Genomic DNA, 18757 nt, shown 5'->3' on the forward strand with positions numbered 1-18757 from the left:
AGTCCTTTATATTCCCTTCCTTGTTTCCTAGAGAATATTGTTGCATCAAATAAAAGCTATTTCAGATTTTTAAAACATTGAAATAAGGTTAATACAGTAGTTTTTTTTTTAAATCCACGGATGCACTGTTGTAGAAACCAGTACTGTAAACTTCTTTATGCTGTATAGAGTCGAATAAGCAACCTAAAAAAGTTTAAATATAGATTATTAGCATCTTTGTAAATATCGAGTTATTCTGTATTTTGATATTTGTAAGTTGTTGAAATTTGCTGACTGAAAGAGCAGGAATTCAGATTCTTATTTGTTTTGTGTTCCCAGAACAATATATTGTTTAATAGGTTTCCACTTTGGGCTAATTATAGTAAGCACAAAATGTTCAAAAATGAACAGTCTCTAAAAATATTTCCATGGATGTATTTTCCCTCACTCCTGTTGCTTTCTTTTTGTTTCTGGGAGGTATAGTTCAAAGAATGAACAAAAATGACTAATGTTCTTTACCTTGCAAAGATTTTGTCATATAATCTCATTGGTGGGAGGCCTATTAAAAATTTTTCTCTGCATTTTCTGGTTTTCAATTTATCTTTATTCCCTTTGCTCTGACTTGTGCCTTGCGCATTTTAATGTAAGAGCATTTATAAAACCTCAGACTGTTATTTAATCTTGGTGGTGATTTTTCACCCTGCAGAATATTGACTGCTAAATGTGGTATATGCAATTTGTATTTTCTGTATCTTCATATGTCTTAGAGTAGCAACCATTTGTCTTAAAAATGGCATATTTCCTCTTTTATTTTGGTGATAATACTGAGTTTTTATAGTTTCTTTTAGTGACTTCAAGCCTGAAGAACACTGTCACCCCTCATCATTTTAATAGTAGAACAAAGAGGAGATTATTAGAATAGACTTTGTTTTCTGACCATCAAATGCAAAAACTTCCAATTCAAAGAAATTTTGTGATTAAACTGTTAAAGCTAAGCTGAAAGGCCCATCCCATATTTAAAATGAGTCATGTGAAATTACTTTATGAAATCATGATGTTGTCTAAGAATTTGTGTATGTGCACATTTTAACTAATGAGAAACATGTAAAAATTACATTCTCACATTGAAGTAATTGGTATGATTGTTTAGATTGTTAAATGTGTTTGTCAAATTTCTGATTCTAGGAAGAAATTGAGATGTGGGTTGAATTCTTCTGTTTTCTTTTGCCTTTGCCACTCACAGTCACTTTTACAGTTTTATGTCCAGGTAACTGTAAATAATCCCCAGTAAGGTATTTAATAATAATACTGTAAGAAGTTCACACGTCCTAGAGTCTGTGCATTTTAATAGGAAAAGGTTTTTTTAGAACTCAAGTCTCTGACACCCTTATTTCATCATCATGAGTGGTTGAAGTTTTAAGTTACTGGGGTAAAAGACCCTGCCCAGTACCCTCAATAATTGAGCTGTGACATTTTGTTTAATTCCTATATATGCCTTTTTCAGAGTTGATGAGTAACAAATTCTGTTTGATCATCTTTGGGACTGACAAACCTTAATGCATATGTTACCTTCTCTGTATTGTGACTTAAAATTTTTATAATTAAAGTAATTCTCAAAATGGTGTGGTAAAATCTAAATGGATTGAGACTTTAAAAAAATCATGCATGTCTGTCCACATAAGGAGATATAAGCAGAATGAAAGCTATTCAGAATGTTTTGATTGTTCACATCTATTCTGTACTACATCTATGAAACTGCAGGGGACAGTTACATTCTCATGTCAAAAGTTGCAGCATGTTAAGGATTTTTCTTGTGTCTTTAGCTTGGTGGGGTCCAAGCAGCTTTTCATAATGTGATTCTATAAGAAACATTTAACCTGTATCTATTTTGTGCATTCTGATTTTGGTTCAGTTGAGCTTGTGAGAACATAATTCTAAAACCTTACAAATTCAAATCAATAATTAAGTAGGAGTTAGCAAGATGTCCACGTTGAGAACTCTTAAAACAAATGTAGTTTTGTTGCTTTTCAATATGTCTTTCTTGAAATCAACCAGGGGCTTAACAGTTTCAAGAGGAGCTGGAATTCTCTTTTGCTTTTATTTTTGTTGCTAAATCTCTTAATTTTTAAATGTTAAAAACAAACTTTAATTTAAAAAACAGATGCTGAAAAAACACATGTAAGCCAATTTTGACCTCAAGATGCCAGCTTGTGGACTCTGAACGTGATTCACAATGTATTGTCTCTAGGTACTAAGAATTTCTGTAAGAAGTACATAAACATTGACACTTTTGAGGTGATTGAAAAATGCTGAGTACTTTAATCATACATCTTCTCATCTTGAATTTGGCTATTAATTTTTGGTGAATTATTACACGATTGTGCAATTTAAGTTTCAGCTGACTTTCAGCTTAAATTACAAAAAAAACTACCTTCTAAATTTCAGTTCAGTCGCTCAGTCGTGTCTGACTCTTTGCGACCCCATGAATTGCAGCACTCTAGGCCTCCCTGTCCATCACCATCTCCCAGAGTTCACTCAAACTCAGGTCCATCGAGTCGGTGATGCCATCCAGCCATCTCATCCTCTGTTGTCCCCTTCTCCTACTGCCCCCAATCCCTCCCAGCATCACAGTCTTTTCCAGTGAGTCAGCTTTTCGCATGAGGTGGCCAAAGTACTGGAGTTTCAACTTCAGCATCATTCCTTCCAAAGAACACCCAGGGCTGATCTCCTTTAGAACGGACTGGTTGGATCTCCCTGCAGTCCAAGGGACTCAAGAGTCTTCTCCAACACCACAGTTCAAAAGCATCAATTCTTCAGTGCTTAGCTTTCTTCACAGTCCAATTCTCACATCAATACATGACCACTGGGAAAACCATAGCCTTGACTAACCAGACCTTTGTAGGCAATGTAATGTCTCTGCTTTTCAATATGCTATCTAGGTTGGTCATAAATTTTCTTCCAAGGAGTAAGCATCTTTTAATTTCAAAATCGCCGCAGTCACCATCTGCAGTGATTTTGAAGCCCCAAAAAATAGTCTGACACTGTTTCCCCATCTATTTGCCATGAAGTGATGGGACCAGATGCCATGATCGTAGTTTTCTGAATGTTGAGTTTTAAGCCAACTTTTTCACTCTCCTCTTTCACTTCATCAAGAGGTTTTTTAGTTCCTCTTCACTTTCTGCCATAAGGGTGGTGTCATCTGCATATCTGAGGTTATTGATATTTCTCCCGGCAATCTTGATTCCAGTTTGTGCTTCTTCCAGCCCAGTGTTTTTCATGATGTACTCTGCATAGAAGTTAAATAAGCAGGGTGACAATATACAGCCTTGACGTCCTTTTCCTATTTGGAACCAGTCTGTTGTTCCATATCCAGTTCTAACTGTTGCTTCCTGACCTGCATATAGGTTTCTCAAGAGGCAGGTCTGAATTAATTATTCTTATTAATTACAGTTTATGATTTTTTATGATCCTTTTGATGAACATTCCCTGAATTCATATGTTATATTCAGTTATATCCAATATTCAAAGACCCTCCCTTTATATGTATTTTTATTAAAAATGAGTCATAGAGCTAGATTAACCCTTGGTACCAAGCCAATAGGGGAGGTGTTTGTCTAAAAATTACTCTTCTCAATCAAACAGAACTATACCCTTTGAAACTCTGATGGAAGCAAAGAGTAAAATTCTTATGAGGTTATCACTCTTTTTCATACTGGCTTATCTTAATACTTGCTTACTGAAAAGGTAAATGCATTACTGATGATAACCAGATGCTATGATATTTTGTGCTTTTACTCAAAATCAACACTTATCTAATAACTTGTAATGTCCTCCTTGGACACTACTCAGTTCTCATAATTGAGTTTCCATAGGTGACCCTACTTTCTAAACCATTTTCTTGACAAAGCAAAACTACTGCTCAAAACAGAAATGTGAACTGAATTTTCACGTCTTAGTTACAAATAGGGAGAAGTGGACCTCAAGAATGGACCTTTTCTGCAAATTATGTTTTGGTCCTCTTGGGAGGATGGAGATTTACAATTATCTCTGGGCTTCATACGTGTCTCAGTGGTAAAGAACATGCCTGTCATTGTGGGAAACCCAGGAGATGCAGGTTCCATTCCTGGGTTGGGACAATCCCCTGGAGGAGGGCATGGCACCCCACCCCAGTATTCTTGCCTGGAGAATCCCATGGACAAAGGAGCCTATGGTCCATAGGGTCGCAAAGTTGGACACGATTAAAATGATGCAACATGTGTGCTCTGGTGATGCACACGTGCTCTCGCTAAGTGGGCCACACAAATTTATTGTCACTGCTTTTTCTCTTCCCTTCCCATCTCAGAATTATCCCCTTCATATTATCTGTTTAATCCATAAAAAACATATTCACAGGAGTATTTTTGAAAAACCAACTTTCTCTGTAAAATATGGTTATCTAAACTATTTTAATATATTTTGTCTCGGCGATTTTTGCAACAAGGAGAATAAGGCAAAGGAATACATTTCTATCAGTAGATGTCAAACATTATTAAATGAGGAAGTGTTTTGTTTATTTTTTGATTCTTAAACAGTAAAGCTCCATCTTCTTAGCACCATTTTAAATCATAGCATTACCATGTTGTTATGTTTTGGTGATGACCTGAAGATGCGTTGTGATAATCAAATATTTATTGTAAAGAATTTTCTGTATTAGTATCAGTAACCTACATATAAAAATAGCTAATCTTTGTTGTTTATCATATGCTGGGGACTGTTTTAAGTCTTTTATGTATAATATTTAATCCTTTCAGTTATCTGTAAAGTAGAAACTATTGTTATCCCCAAATATGAAAACTGATACTCAGTATGCAGTGTTAGTGGCAGAGCACCAGCATTCAAATTCCAGGTGGTCTAGTTCAGGAGTTCAGATTTGCAATTTCAGTGTGCCTTTACATAGCAGTACAGAGCAGTGATGTGTGTCTGTCTATGTTCTTAGTATATTTACTGTATGTATACACAAACAGGCTCCTCTGGTGGCTCTGATGGTGAAAAATCCACATGCAATGCAGGAGACCTGGGTTGGGAAGATCCCCTGGAGAAAGGAAAGGCTATCCACTCCAGTATTCTGGCCTGGAGAATCCCACAGACTGTATATAGTCCATGGGCTTGCAAATAGTCCATGGGGTCGCAAAGAGTTAGAAATGACTGAGTGGCTTTCACTTTCATACACACACATATACATAGTCTAACTGTATATATTTAAATATGTCTCTGCACTATATGTGAATATCATCAGAGGCAGAGTCTATATAATATGTCCACTTGAAATGTGAGCCTTGTATTATTTGACAATCCCAGATGCTGTCCCAGATATTACATTGACCAAATGTCTATGTATATAAATACACTATTAAATTCAGTTATGTTGATTATATGTGTAGAAATAGAAAACAGATTTTCTCCAAGAGATAAACTTAGACCTACATAAACACACTTTCTCTGATAACCATACATTCTTTTGATTTTTTCTTTGTGTAAGGTCAAAAGGCCTGAAGTGAGGCTTAGAGGACATGTGTGTGTGTGTGCTCCATCGTGTCTGACTCATTGCAGCCCCATGGACTATAGCCAGTCAGGTTCCTCTATCCATGGGATTATCCTGGCAAGAACACTGAGTGGGTTGCCTTTCGTTCTCCAGGGGATCTTCCTGACCCACTTATTGAACCTGCAGCTCCTGCATTGGCAGGCAGATTCTTTACCATTGAGCCACCTGGGAAGCCCTTAGAAGGTCATGGTATTGATAAAGTTTTTCACCAGTCCATTTTCAGATGTCCAGAAAATTATCCTTTGGCTAGCTATTTGGTGTTTGAATTCTCTCTTGCTGCATTTACCTTAGTTGAATAAGTGGTAGTAACTTTGGCTCAGAAACTTTGTTTCTAGGAGAGATTATCTTTGAAGATATATGTTCACAAGATAAATGGGGGGAAAAACAGTGTATGTGTTACATCTAGCCTATAAATCCTAATTTTAGTTTCAAGTTTGACACTTAATAATGTGCTGTTAAAATACACAAATAATATTTGTTTATAACAGAGACATTCTTTATGTAATATATCCATAAAAATTGAGGAAAATAAATGACCAGATTATGGAGAGCAGAGCCAAATATCCAGTATTGAGTTGTTGTAACACTCTGTGGCTTATAATTTTTTTTATTTGTGTTTGCTTCTGGGCTTTCACTAAATATACTTTAGCTTACTTTCTTTACTTTTTTCATAACAAAATTTAATTTAATAGCAAATAGGACTGTACCACAGTTTTCTTATGAAAGTTAAAAAGCAGGCAGATTTTGATTCCTAATATATTCAGATGTTCTGCATAAGGGAAACTGACATCTTTTATTTTCTAACTTCCCAGTATATCAACTGCAACAAGAAGCCCCTCATCCTCGGAGAATTACCTGTACTAATGAGGTGGGTGCAATGAAACCATTATGAAATGTCTCTCAATCATTTGTTTCCCAAACTTTGAACTTTTTCAGTGGTGTGGTTGTTTGTGGGATTAACTGTTAATGCTACTTAACATCATAAAATTGTAACTTGAATGCATTTTTCTTAACATTCTTCTCACTTTTTAATAGGCTGTTTGGAACAGGATAGAATAAGACAATATAGCTTTAAGTGATGTTAGTATTCTTTTCAGTGAATATATACATTCTTCCATTTCTTATTGTTTTATTCTTTACTTCTTAAAACAAAGTTTGAAGGCATCATTGTAACATTATTGAAGTAATTTTTCCATCAATAGAAGATTTAAATCATGATTTTAAAAATCAAAAGTCATAGACAGTTCACCAAAAGAGATACATATATATGACATGATAATATATGAAAAGATGTTCAACTTCATTAATAAGAGAAATGCAAATTAAAATATACAGTGAAAATTTTCACTTTTCAGATTGGCAAACGTCCAGCAGCTGAGAATATACTCTTAGTTGGTAAACCCGTGAGGAAATAGGCACTCATATATTGCTGATGGGAATGTGAAATGCTACAACTTTATATGGTAGTTTTGTAATGTCTAACATCTGCATTTATCATTTGACCTAGCAGTCCAAGTTCTACTCTAACTCTGATGAATTGCCTGTACAAATATGAAATAGCGTATGCTCAAAAGTTTTTCACTGTAGGATTATTTGTAATGGCAGAATGTTGAAAAAAATCTAAATGTTCCTAGGCAACTGATTGAATAAATTACAATACTAAAAAGAATAAGGAAGAATTCTATGAGCTGATATGAATTATGTCCACATACAGAATTTATATGTAGTAATTATGGTCCCTATTTAGTAATAAAGAAGGGAAAATAAGAGAGAAATAAATCTTTTGCAAAAGAGAAACACAGGAAGGTTAACCCAGGTAATAGTGAAATAGTTTTCCATAAGGAGTGGGTGAGGAGCAGTGTAGAGGGGATAGGGTGGAAGTGAGACTTCTCTGAGGGTGTTACTTCTGAACTATGCAAGTGTCTCACATATTTAAATAACCAAATTAAATAAAAAGGATTAAAAACACTCTAAAATTGAATACAAATAGAAACAAGTGAACATAACAAATCCAAAACGTTATATCACCCCTTTGCTGACAAAGGTCCATATAGTCAAAGGTACGATTTTTCCAGTAGTCATGTATGGATGTGAGAGTTGGACTGTAAAGAAGGCTGAGTGCTGAAGAATTGATGCCTTCCAACAGTGGTGTTGAAGAAGACTCGTGAGAGTCCCTTGGACTGCAAGGAGATCAAACCAGTCAGTCCTAAAGGAATATTCACTGGAAGGACTGATACTGAAACTGAAGCCCCAATATTTTGGCCAACTGATGTGAAGCATCAGCTCATTGGAAAATACCCTGATGCTGGAACAGATTGAAGGCAGGAGAAGAGGACGACAGAGGATGAGATGGTTGGGTGGCATCACCGACTCGATGGACATGGGTTTGAGCAAGCTCCAGGAAATAGTGAAGGACAGGAAAGCCTGGCATGCTACAGTCCATGGGGTCACGGAGTCAGACACTACTGAGCGACTGAATGACAACAAATCATCCAAATTAAGTAGCTTTTAAACATTGTTTTGGCTATACAGATGTAGAAGGAAATATTCTAAGATCTGAAACATATGAAAAGATCTTTTAACTATAGTTAGTTTGTTGTTGTTATTGGTACTTGTTCAGAAATTCTGCAGTTATCCTATTGTAACATAGGATAGAGCAAAGGAGTAATTATATTGGATTTTGGGGAACCAAAGTTTTAGGAGATACAAATATGGAATGGGAGGAAAATGACAAATACAGTGTGGAATTGAATTTGAATTGGAGGTATCAATATGACCTTATAGATTTTTTAAAATGTATTTTCCATCTCAGTTCATGGAAGGGTCTTAGAAGAAATGTCCCAGTAAGAATGAATAAAACCAGTGCTCAGATTTTACTTTCCAAGTACTATTTCCTACTAAAAGGAGTCAATGCTCCTTAGAGAAATTTCCTGATTCTAGAATATAGGGGTGGGAGGTCTGGGAGCATTTTACGTCAGAAAGCAGGTGGATGAGGATGTGTCAAAAATACATAGGATCCCATTTGAAGAGTTCCTACAAGCAAAATGTGGGACAATTTGACATCAGAAAGAATCATAGTAATGAATTACAACACATTGAATGAAAAGAGAATTTGTAAGTCTATAATGTTACTTAAAGAAAAACCTTCTCCAATACAAAGAGGAAAACAAAGGGGAGAAGATTGTTCTTTCCAGTAGACTAGTAGCTAAAAATGCAGAAAGAATGGTAATGATTTTTTCACTAATAATTGAGTCAAGCAGGGATTTATCATTGGACATTAAAACATTGAATAAAAAGTTATATGTGAATAGAATAATCACATGGTCTTGATTATATTTCCAGTCCAGTTCATTCTCCCCAAATCCAGACTATATATCCAGCATCTGTTCTACCTCCTCCTCCAGTTATCTAGTGGGCATTCCAAATATAACACGTCCAAAGGAGAACTGACCTTTATTCTCCTTCCCAAACCTGCTTTACCAGAGCCTTGCACATCTCAGTTACTGGCAGTTCGTTACTTACAGTTGAACCAATCCAAACCATGCATCATCCTTGATTGCTTTTTATTTTTTTCTCTCTCATCTCCCCACAATTATTCCATCAGGAAGTCCTATTGGGTCTGTCTTCAGAATAAGTCCAGAACATGTCTAGAATTCTACCACTTCTTACTATCTCCATAGCTACCATTCAGGTATGTACTTTGGAAACTGCTAGATTCCCACCCAAATCCATTCTTTCTTTGGAAATAAGGTTACTCTAAATTTCATCAGCTTTTTTTTTCTTTTTTTCAATAGTCATGTCCATGTGAAAATTTTCTCTTGTGGAATAGAAGTGAAGGTTAATGTTGGGTCCATTAAAACTTTCCACCCAAGTCCTTCTGAATTATTTTTACCTTCTGCTTGGATTCAGATAAAAACTAGGAACTCTCGACAAGGAGATGGTGGAGCTACAAGATGGAAGATACTTGGATGTAGGACAGTTGTGTTCTTGACCTGAATACTTACCTAGAAATTATATACAGGGCATATTTAGTTTTTGCTTCCTTGATAGCTCAGTTGGTAAAGAATCTGCCTGCAATGCAGGAGACCCCAGTTCGATCCCTGGGTCAGGAATATCCGCTGGAGAAGGGATAGGCTACCCACTTCAGTATTCTTAGGCTTCCCTTGTGGCTAAGCTGGTAATCCGCCTGCTATGCGGGAGACCTGGGTTCAGTCCCTGAAATGCAGGGACTGATCCCCTGGAGAAGGGAATGGCTACCCACTCCAGTATTCTGGCCTGGAGAATTCCATGGACTGAATAGTCCATGGGATCGCGGAGAGTCGGACACAACTGAGCGACTTTCACTTTCATACTTAGTTTTGTTGTGCTTTGCAGATAATACATTAACAAATTGAAGGTTTGTGGTAACCCTGCATTTCACACAAGTCTGTCAGAGCCATTTTTCCATTAGCATTTGCTCACTTTGTGTCTCTGTGTCACATTTTAAGAATTCCCACAATATTTCAAATTTTGCATTGTTGACATTTTGTTCTGGTGATCTGTGATAGTGTTACTACTGTAATTGTTTTGGGGCACCATTAACCACCTCCACATAAGATGGCAGAATTAATAAATGTGGATTTTCTGACTGCTCCATCGACTGGCCATTCCCCCCATCTCTCTCCTTCTCCTCAGGCCTCCCTATTCCCCGAGACAGAACAATATTGAAATTAGGCCAATTGATAGTCCTTGCAATAGCTTCTTAAGTGTTTATGTGAAAGAAAGAATTGCACATCTCTCACTGAATCAGAAATTAGGCATGATTAAGCTTAGTAGGGAAGGCTGGTTGAAAGCTGAGAGAGACCAAAAAGCTAGGCTTCTTGTGCTAAACAGTTAGCCAGGTCGTGAATGCAAAGGATAAGTTCCTGAAAAGTGCCACTCCAGTGAACACACAGATGATAAATAAGTGAAATAGTTAATAGCTGGTGTGGAGAGAGTTTCCATGGTCTGGATAGAAGATCAAACCAACCACCACATTCCCTTAAGCCAAAGCCTGATCCAGAGCTAAGTCGTAACTCTCTTCAATTCTATGAAGACTGAGAGAGGTGAGGAAACTGCAGAAAAAAAGTCCGAAGCTAGCAAAGATTGGATCCTGAGGTTTAAGCAAAGAAGCCATCTTGTAACATCAAAGTGCAAGATGAAGCAGCAAGTGCTGATATACAAGCTACAGCAAGTATCCAGAAGATCTTGCTAAGATAATTAACAACGGTCGTTATACAAAACAACAGATTTTCAGTGTGGATAAAATTGGAATTCGTATCTTTACATGGGAAGAATAGTCATCTAGGTCTTTCATGGCTTGAGAGGAGAAGTCAATGCTTGGCTTCAGAGGACAGGGTTAGGGGTCTTGTTAGGTCTCTAGTGCAGATGGTCACTTTTGAGTTGAAGCCAGTGCTCATTTACCATTCTGAAAATCCTAAGGCCCTGAAGAGTTATGCTAAGTCTACTCTGCCTGTGCTCTATAAATGGAACAAAGAAACCTGGATGACAGCTCATCTGTTTACAATGTAGTTTACTATTTTAAGCCCACTGTTGAGACCTACTTCTCAGAAAAAGCCATTCCTTTCAAAATATTGCTGCTCATTGGCAATGCACCTGATCACCCAAGGACTCTGATGGAGATACATGAGATTAATGTTTTTTTTCATGTCTGTGGGCTTCCCTGGAAGCTCAGGTGGTAAAGAGTCTGCCTGCAAGGTAGGAGATGTGAGTTTGATCCCTGGGTTGGGAAGACCCCCTAGAGAAGGAAATGGCAACCCACTCCACTACTCTTGCCTGGAGAATCCCATGGACAGAGGAGCTTGGCACTGGGCTACAGTCCATGGGTTTGCAAAGAGTTGGACACAACTGAGCAACTGACACTTCCGCTTTTAATGCAGCATCCATCCTGCAGCTTGGATCAGGAGTAATTTTGACTTCTAGGTCTTTATTATTTAAGAAATGTGTTTTATATCTGTAGATGGATCTGAGCAAAGCCAATGAAAACTTTCTGGAATGGAATCACCTTTTTCTAGATGCCATGAATAAAATTCATGATTCACAGGAAGAGGTCAAAATATCAACATTAACAGGAGTTTGGAAGAAGTTGATTTCAATCCTCATGGATGCCTTTGAGGGGTTCTTGACTTCAGTGGAGGGAGTAACTGCAGATGTGGTAGAAATATCAAGAGAACTAGGATTAGAAGTGAAGCCTGAAGATGTGACTGAATTGCTGCAATCTCATGTAAAACTTCAATAGATGAGGACTTACTTCTTATGGATGAGCAAAGAAAGGGATTTCTTGAGGTGGAGTCAAGTGCTGGGGAATGTGCTGTGAAGATTGTCGAAATGACAAGAAAGGTTTTAGAATATTACATAAACTTAGTTGATAAAGCAGAATTTGAGAGGATTGGCTCCCTTTGAAAGTTTTACTCTGGGTAAAATACTACCAAATAGTATTGCATGCTGCAGGGAAATTGTTCATGAAAAGAAGAGTCCATGGGTGAGGCAGACATCATCGTTGTCTTATTTTAAGAAATGGCCGCAGCTTCCCAACCTTCAGCAGCCACCACTCTTATTAATCAGTCAGCAGCCATCAACATTAGGTAAGACCTTGCACCGGATTATGACTCACTGAAGTTTCAGGTGATGGTTAACATTTTTTAGCAATAGAATATTTTAAAATTAAGATATGTATATTGTTTTTTAGTTGTAATGCTATTACACAGTAGCATGCATGCAAATACTAACTTACATGCACTGGGAAACCAAATAATTTGTGAGACTCACTTTATTGCAATATTTGCATTATTGTGGTGTTCTGGAACCGAACCCACAATATCTCTGAGGTCTGCCTATGTTAGCAAGAAATAGACTTCTATATATTGAAATCAATTTGTCATACTAAATTATTCTACCCTCTTATTGTGTAACAGAAATGATTCTTAACTGATCTTTCCCCTCCTGGTCTGAATTCTCATCATAGGATGTTCTTTTTGAAACTACAGTCAGATCATGTCACTCTTCTCTGAACTGTGCATCGGTTTCCTGTTTCAGAGTAAAAGCCAAGTCTTAGCATGACTTATAAGGCCCTGTATAATCACCACATCTGCTTTGTTTTGCTGTGCTCATCTACTATTTCTCTGTCACTCATTTTCTCTCCTGTCGTGCTTTGGCCACACCAACCTTCATGGTATTCCTCAAATGCTCTTGAGCTCTTACTAGAAGTTTTCTCTGGTATCCACATGGCTAATTTTTTCATATCCTTCAAGTCTCCTCATCTCAGTGAGGCCCATCCTGATCATTGTGTTTAAAATTATACTTTATCACCCCCAGAATTTCCAGTCCTCACCGATCTTTGTTTCCATAACACTTCTCAATCTGTAACATATTGTATAATTTCGTTACCTATTATGTTTATTGCTCTCTTCTTTTTCTTGAATATAAGCTCCGTGAAAGTAGAGAGATTACTCTATTTTGTTTATTAGTATTTCCCAGGTGCCTTGAACATTGCTTGACACATAAGTATAGGTGCTTAATAAAGACTTAAGTAAATGAACAGGAGGTACAGAGCACATGTTTAACATTTATTCTGTTTCAGAGGACATGCTCTGCTAGGTGAGAGTATGAGTTTGGTACAGGAGTGGGAGGAAAGCAGTTTAATTGAAATCATACACTTCAGTTCTGATTACCTCTGTGCTGACACAGCCTATAGCTTAACTTTTGACTCTATAAAAAAATACTATCATGCTCATATGTCTCTTGGGTATTATGATGATCCCTTATTTAACACTTATATTATGTGCTGTATCTGGAAAGCATTTTTTGAATGTTCAGTAATAGTATTGAGTTATTAGACCAACTATTTAAAAATCAACCTATCCATTCAAAAACCTGCTTTCACCTTATTTTAATGTCATCTTTATGCTTCTGTGTAAAAAAATTAATGATGCCTTGGTGTAGAAGTACATTTAAAAAGGGATCACATCTACAATTCCAGAAAAATGCCTTTACTGTTGAACTGTTAACGTAAACAGATTGATAGTTTCCACCTCTTTAGCCCTACTACTAGAAGTTACTTGAATCTAAGGTGGGAAAATAGTGGGAAAAGAAGTTTATTTTTAAAAATTTACCTATTCACCTTTCTAATATAGTCTACTAATAAAAAAATAACTAATATCAAGAAGCTGAATACCTGGCTTTCAGCAAGTCCCTGTATAGTAATTGCAGAGCTTTAAAAAATATAAATATTCTTTATTGAATTTGTAAAATCCAACAGCGCATAGAGAGCTATCCTGCTTTGCATGCTGAAGCTTAGTGTTTTCTTGGATAAAGTATAAAACACAATGGAAAGCATCCTGTATTCTTAATACTTCAAATTTTGATCTAAATATTGCGATTGAGTACCATCCACCCCGACCTGTGCTAACTGAACATGGATCAACCAGAATCAGATAACTAAAATTACTGTTGTTGATAAAATCATTAATGTCCTGAAATTGCTATTATAAATATCATCATTAATGTACAAATTAGGTTGTTTATCCAAGGAAAGATGAGCTAACAGACCCCTGAGCCATGGACCACCACCGAGAGAATCCTAAACCTGAGACATCTCGACTCCGGAAACTGTGATTAAGAGACATCATAAGACCATAATTAATCCTAGCCACTTTCCCCTATTTAAAAAAACATGCTAACTCAAAGACCAAGTGGGAATCTGAGGCTTGTCTCCTATTCCCTTGCTAGGAGCCCTGACATACACCCTAACTTTACCGTAAACACCTACTGTCAGGGTTTAGCTTTCTACGCTGTAGGCATACAAGCCCTTTCTCAGTTACGATACCACCAAAAATGTTATGGAATTGAGGAGGAAGGTAGGAACCCAGAAGTTTATTTTACTATTCAGTTCATGCACTCAATTGTGTCCGACTCTTTGCGACCCCATGAACTGCAGCGCGCCAGGCCTCCCTGTCCATCACTAACCCCAGACAGAGTTCACCCAAACTCATGTCCTTTAAGTCAGTGATGCCATCCAACCACCTCATCCTCTGTCGTCCCTTTCTCCTCCTGCCCTCAATCTTTCCCGGCATCAGGGTCTTTTCAAATGAGTCAGCTCTTCGCATCAAGTATTGGAGTTTCAGCTTCAACATCAGTCCTTCCAATGAACACCCAGGACTAATCTCCTTTAGGATGGACTGGTTTGATCTCCTTGCAGTCCAAGGGACTCTCAAGAGTCTTCTCCAACACCACAGTTCAAAAGCATCAATTCTTCTGTGCTCAGCTTTCTTTATAGTCCAACTCTCACATCCATACATGACTACTGGAGAAACCGTAGCCTTGACTAGATGGACCTTTGTGGACAAAGTAATGTCTCTACTTTTTAATATGCTGTCTAGGTTGGTCATAACTTTCCTTCCAAGGAGTAAGTGTCTTTTAATTTCATGGCTACAGTCACCATCCATAGTGATTTTGGAGTCCCCCAAAAAATAAAGTCAGCCATGGTTTCCACTGTTTCCCCATCTATTTGCCATGAAGTGATGGGACCGGATGCCATGATCTTAGTTTTCTGAATGTTGAGCTTTAAGCCAACTTTTTCACTCTCCTCTTTCACTTTCATCAAAAGGCTCTTTACTTCTTCTTCACCTTCTGCCATAAGGGTGGTGTCATCTGCATATCTGAGGTTATTGATATTTCTCCCAGCAGTCTTGATTCCAGCTTGTGCTTCTTCCAGCCCAGCATTTCTCATGATGTACTCTACATATAAGTTAAATAAGCAGGGTGACAATATACAGCCTTGACGTACTCCTTTTTCTATTTGGATTTTACTATTAATGGAGGGTAAATGTTAGACAGCCTTTGTAAGTTCCATGACACTTCTTGATCTTGTTTTCTTGGTCACCTTTTCCTTGCATGTCATTTGTTAATATGTAGTTCTTTGACAGGTACCCACTCCTTCACTGTGCTGGCACTGCTTTTTCTTGTGGTTTTTATTTTATTTTTTTGGTTTGTTGAAGTCTGTTATCCACATTATTGGCCTCCCTGGTGACATAGAAGTAAAGAGTTCACCTGCCAATGCAGGAGACATGGGATTGATCCCTGGGTCAGAAAGATCCCCTGGCGAAGGAAATGGCAACCCACTCTAGTATTCTTGCCTGGGAAATCCCATGGACAGAGGAGCCTGGTGAGCTACCGTCCAAGGGGGTGGCAAAAGAGTTGGACACAGCTTAGTGAGAAAACAACAATAATATTGTCCATGTTGATTTTTTTTGTGGTGTAAAATGCATGAGAAGGAACAATAATTTTGAAAATGTAGTGGAAAATGTGTTCTTCACTGGAAAACTGTATTGTCTACATGCTGCACATCCTTACAGAGTATCTGATTTTAGTCTTCATTGTCTTTGAGCTGTTTTAAATTAGCTCCTTCTCCTCTTCCTAGTCTGCCTTTTCCTCTTTCTCTTCCTCCTCTTCCTTCTCCCTTTCCTCTTCCTCCCCTTTAATCCTCTCCTTATTCTCTGTCCTCCTCCCCTCCACTTTTACATAGGAAGTAAAAATAGATCCAAAACTCGATTTGAATATTTACTGACTTACAAGTCTTTAATTCAATATCTACCATTGTAGGAGCAGACACCAAGTGCAGTTTTTTTCCTCCCTCTTCCCTCTTTCATGCCTCCAGATAACTGAGCCATTTTGAAAAACAATACAAAATAAAATTTTGACAGTTGAAAGCATTTTTATTTTTGGATATAGGCTTTATGTACGTCCTCTAGGTTGCTACCTGAAAAATTAATAATATTTGGCCAAGCTCATATTCCTTAACGTTTCATGTATTTATACCCTTTCAGAAAGCATCGTTTAGAATTCCAGACTAAGTTTAAAGAGGCTGCCTCTATGTACCATTGTTCAAATATAAACAAAAGGGAAGTATTGATGTCTGACTAGGTCAGTACCACTGTTAGGAAGGAACAGCACTGAACATTTTGGAAGTGTTCTGTTTTAGTTCATTATTCTAGTGGTTTTGTCTTCAGAATTATATATTTTTTAAAATTGAATTTAAATTAGAAAAAACATTTTTTTAGAACTACTGTTTTGAACTATGGCCATGAATAGGGTTTCATTAAAGAAGTAATCCAAAACATGAATCTATATTATTGTGGGAGAGGAAGGGAGAGGATTAACAATTATTATGTATATATATATATATATATTTTAATTTCTGCTGCTTTCAGTTTTTCTTTGGAGAGCAAAATACTTCTATATGAAATAAGTCCTTTTTATTTTTGTGGAAAATAAAATATAAGAATTAAGACTTCAGTTTGGAAGAGTCTGGTTTGATGAATTTGATTAAAATGTGTTATGTATGAAGAAAGTAGGTCATTACTTACAAAGTTCTACAATAAATGTTAATTTGATGGATTCCATTGACATTTAAAATATTGTAGAATGGCATCTGTTTAGCTATCAAATTCTTATATTATGCACTTTATGTTATATTCAATAATGCTAGATTAACTTAAAGTTTTATTTCTGTGGTGGAAGGACATACAACATTTATGCAGACCAAGCTACAAAACCTTTTATGAGCACCTTTTATTTTTAGTTAGGAATTTTTTGTTCTCATTTCTCATTTTATCTACCCATTATATGCTATCATAAAAAAATGTTACCTACTAAATACAGAAAATTAGAGAAAGCAAAGCATATAATTCAGCACAAGTGCTAATTTAAAATCACGTCTTAGCCACATTGACTTCAACCAGTTTTTGTCTGAAAAAAGGTCCTTGACTATTATCATGAACTTCAAAAACTTAGAAATAAGCATACAAATGTTTATATACACACAAACATTTTTATATTGCATATAACATTTAAATTCCCAGTTTGATCTACTTGCAAGTAAACTAGTTTTAGGATTATTTATAATCATTTGTACGATTTCATATGAATCCATTTCAAATTGATTGTAAGGTGGTTATATTACCAACTAATCCTTTAATTTGATTATCAGGGTAATGCTATAGTGTCTGTGAGTTTGAAAAGACTATCCCAAGTCACTGCTTAAATAATGATACCTTAGACATCCCCTAAACATGTAGGGGAGGAAAAACCTCTATCCTCTTAAATTCAGTGTCTGGGCCTACAAATTAAACTTAACAAAAGAGAGATTAACAGAAAAGATTTATTTCATATGCACTTCGGTGAGGAGGGGCTCAAAGCAGGTAAATGAAAACCCTAAGAGGCAGTTACACCCAAGGGCTTATATGCCATTTTAACAAGGAATATTCAAGTGTGTAAAAGACAAAGGAATCAGGAGTCTGGGCTTCCGAGAGAGGTGGGAAGGTGATTAGGAACTGTACAGTAAGTAAGGGCTACTTAGTAAGGATTAATTACGCAGATTCAAGTCATCTTGGGTGATCATTGTTGTCTCTGAAGTTAGGTTCTTCTGCTCCTGTTTCGGGAGAAGAAGATGCCTTTACAAAGGTAAGTTAAATCTATGCCCTAGTTTTAGACAGAAATGGGGAGGGCAGATGTTTCTTCCTGTGTTTGCTCTTTCTTAATTCCCTTCAGCTCAAAATAATCCTTATGCTAAAGTGGCATGATCTGATCCCCTTCACTACCTAAGTAAGAGAAAAAAGAATTAGTTTGTATTTAAGTTTTATTTGACAGTTCCATTATAAAAATGCAAAGAAGATGTAAATTGGTGCGTGAATATTGTTTTGAACTTACTGTTTCTTGTATCAGTACTGTGCTAATCAATGTTTACCTAATTTCTTTTAATTCAAGATGTTTTGGGTAAAGGAAAAAAATTATTCAGCAATATAAGGCCAAAATTTTAATTGTCTTATGAAGATGGTTGCTTAGGCAATCAATGGAAGCATATAGTAAGTAGACCAATGCAGAACTATCAAATAAATAATCACTATTTGTATTTGTCTTGGGTTGTAACCCTGTTACTGAACCAAACTTGCCTCCACACTTGCAACATAGCTAAATCAATTTACTGACACTGGGTTTGGCGAAGGAAAGTACAACACCTATTGCCCAGCTAAGCAGAGAATGGGCAGCTCCTGATGAAAAGAACTGAACTCTTCAATGGCTTTCATGGAAGGCTTTTTTAAGGCAACATTGGGCTGAGGGCTGCAGGGGAAATGACTTTGTTCTCATTGGTTGATGGTGAGG

General features: G+C 36.8%; 1 protein-coding gene across 9 annotated transcripts in view; it reads left to right on the forward strand.

The window, feature by feature from the left end:
- Positions 1–18757, forward strand: part of CHN1 (chimerin 1) — a 200242-nt gene that overhangs the window by 48855 nt on the left and 132630 nt on the right. For 4 of the 9 annotated variants that reach the window (XM_055572171.1, XM_055572174.1, XM_055572170.1 and 1 more), the window contains exons 4-5: positions 6373–6428; positions 18011–18058. In XM_055572171.1, coding sequence (XP_055428146.1) covers positions 6373–6428; positions 18011–18058 — 104 coding nt within the window. Of the gene's footprint in view, positions 1–6372; positions 6429–9164; positions 9252–18010; positions 18059–18757 lie in introns of all 9 variants that reach the window. The other 5 variants (XM_055572172.1, XM_055572175.1, XM_055572176.1 and 2 more) reach the window with 2 other exon arrangements.

The sequence above is a fragment of the Bubalus kerabau genome, chromosome 3, assembly GCF_029407905.1.
Source record: "Bubalus kerabau isolate K-KA32 ecotype Philippines breed swamp buffalo chromosome 3, PCC_UOA_SB_1v2, whole genome shotgun sequence".
Taxonomy (NCBI): domain Eukaryota; kingdom Metazoa; phylum Chordata; class Mammalia; order Artiodactyla; family Bovidae; genus Bubalus; species Bubalus kerabau.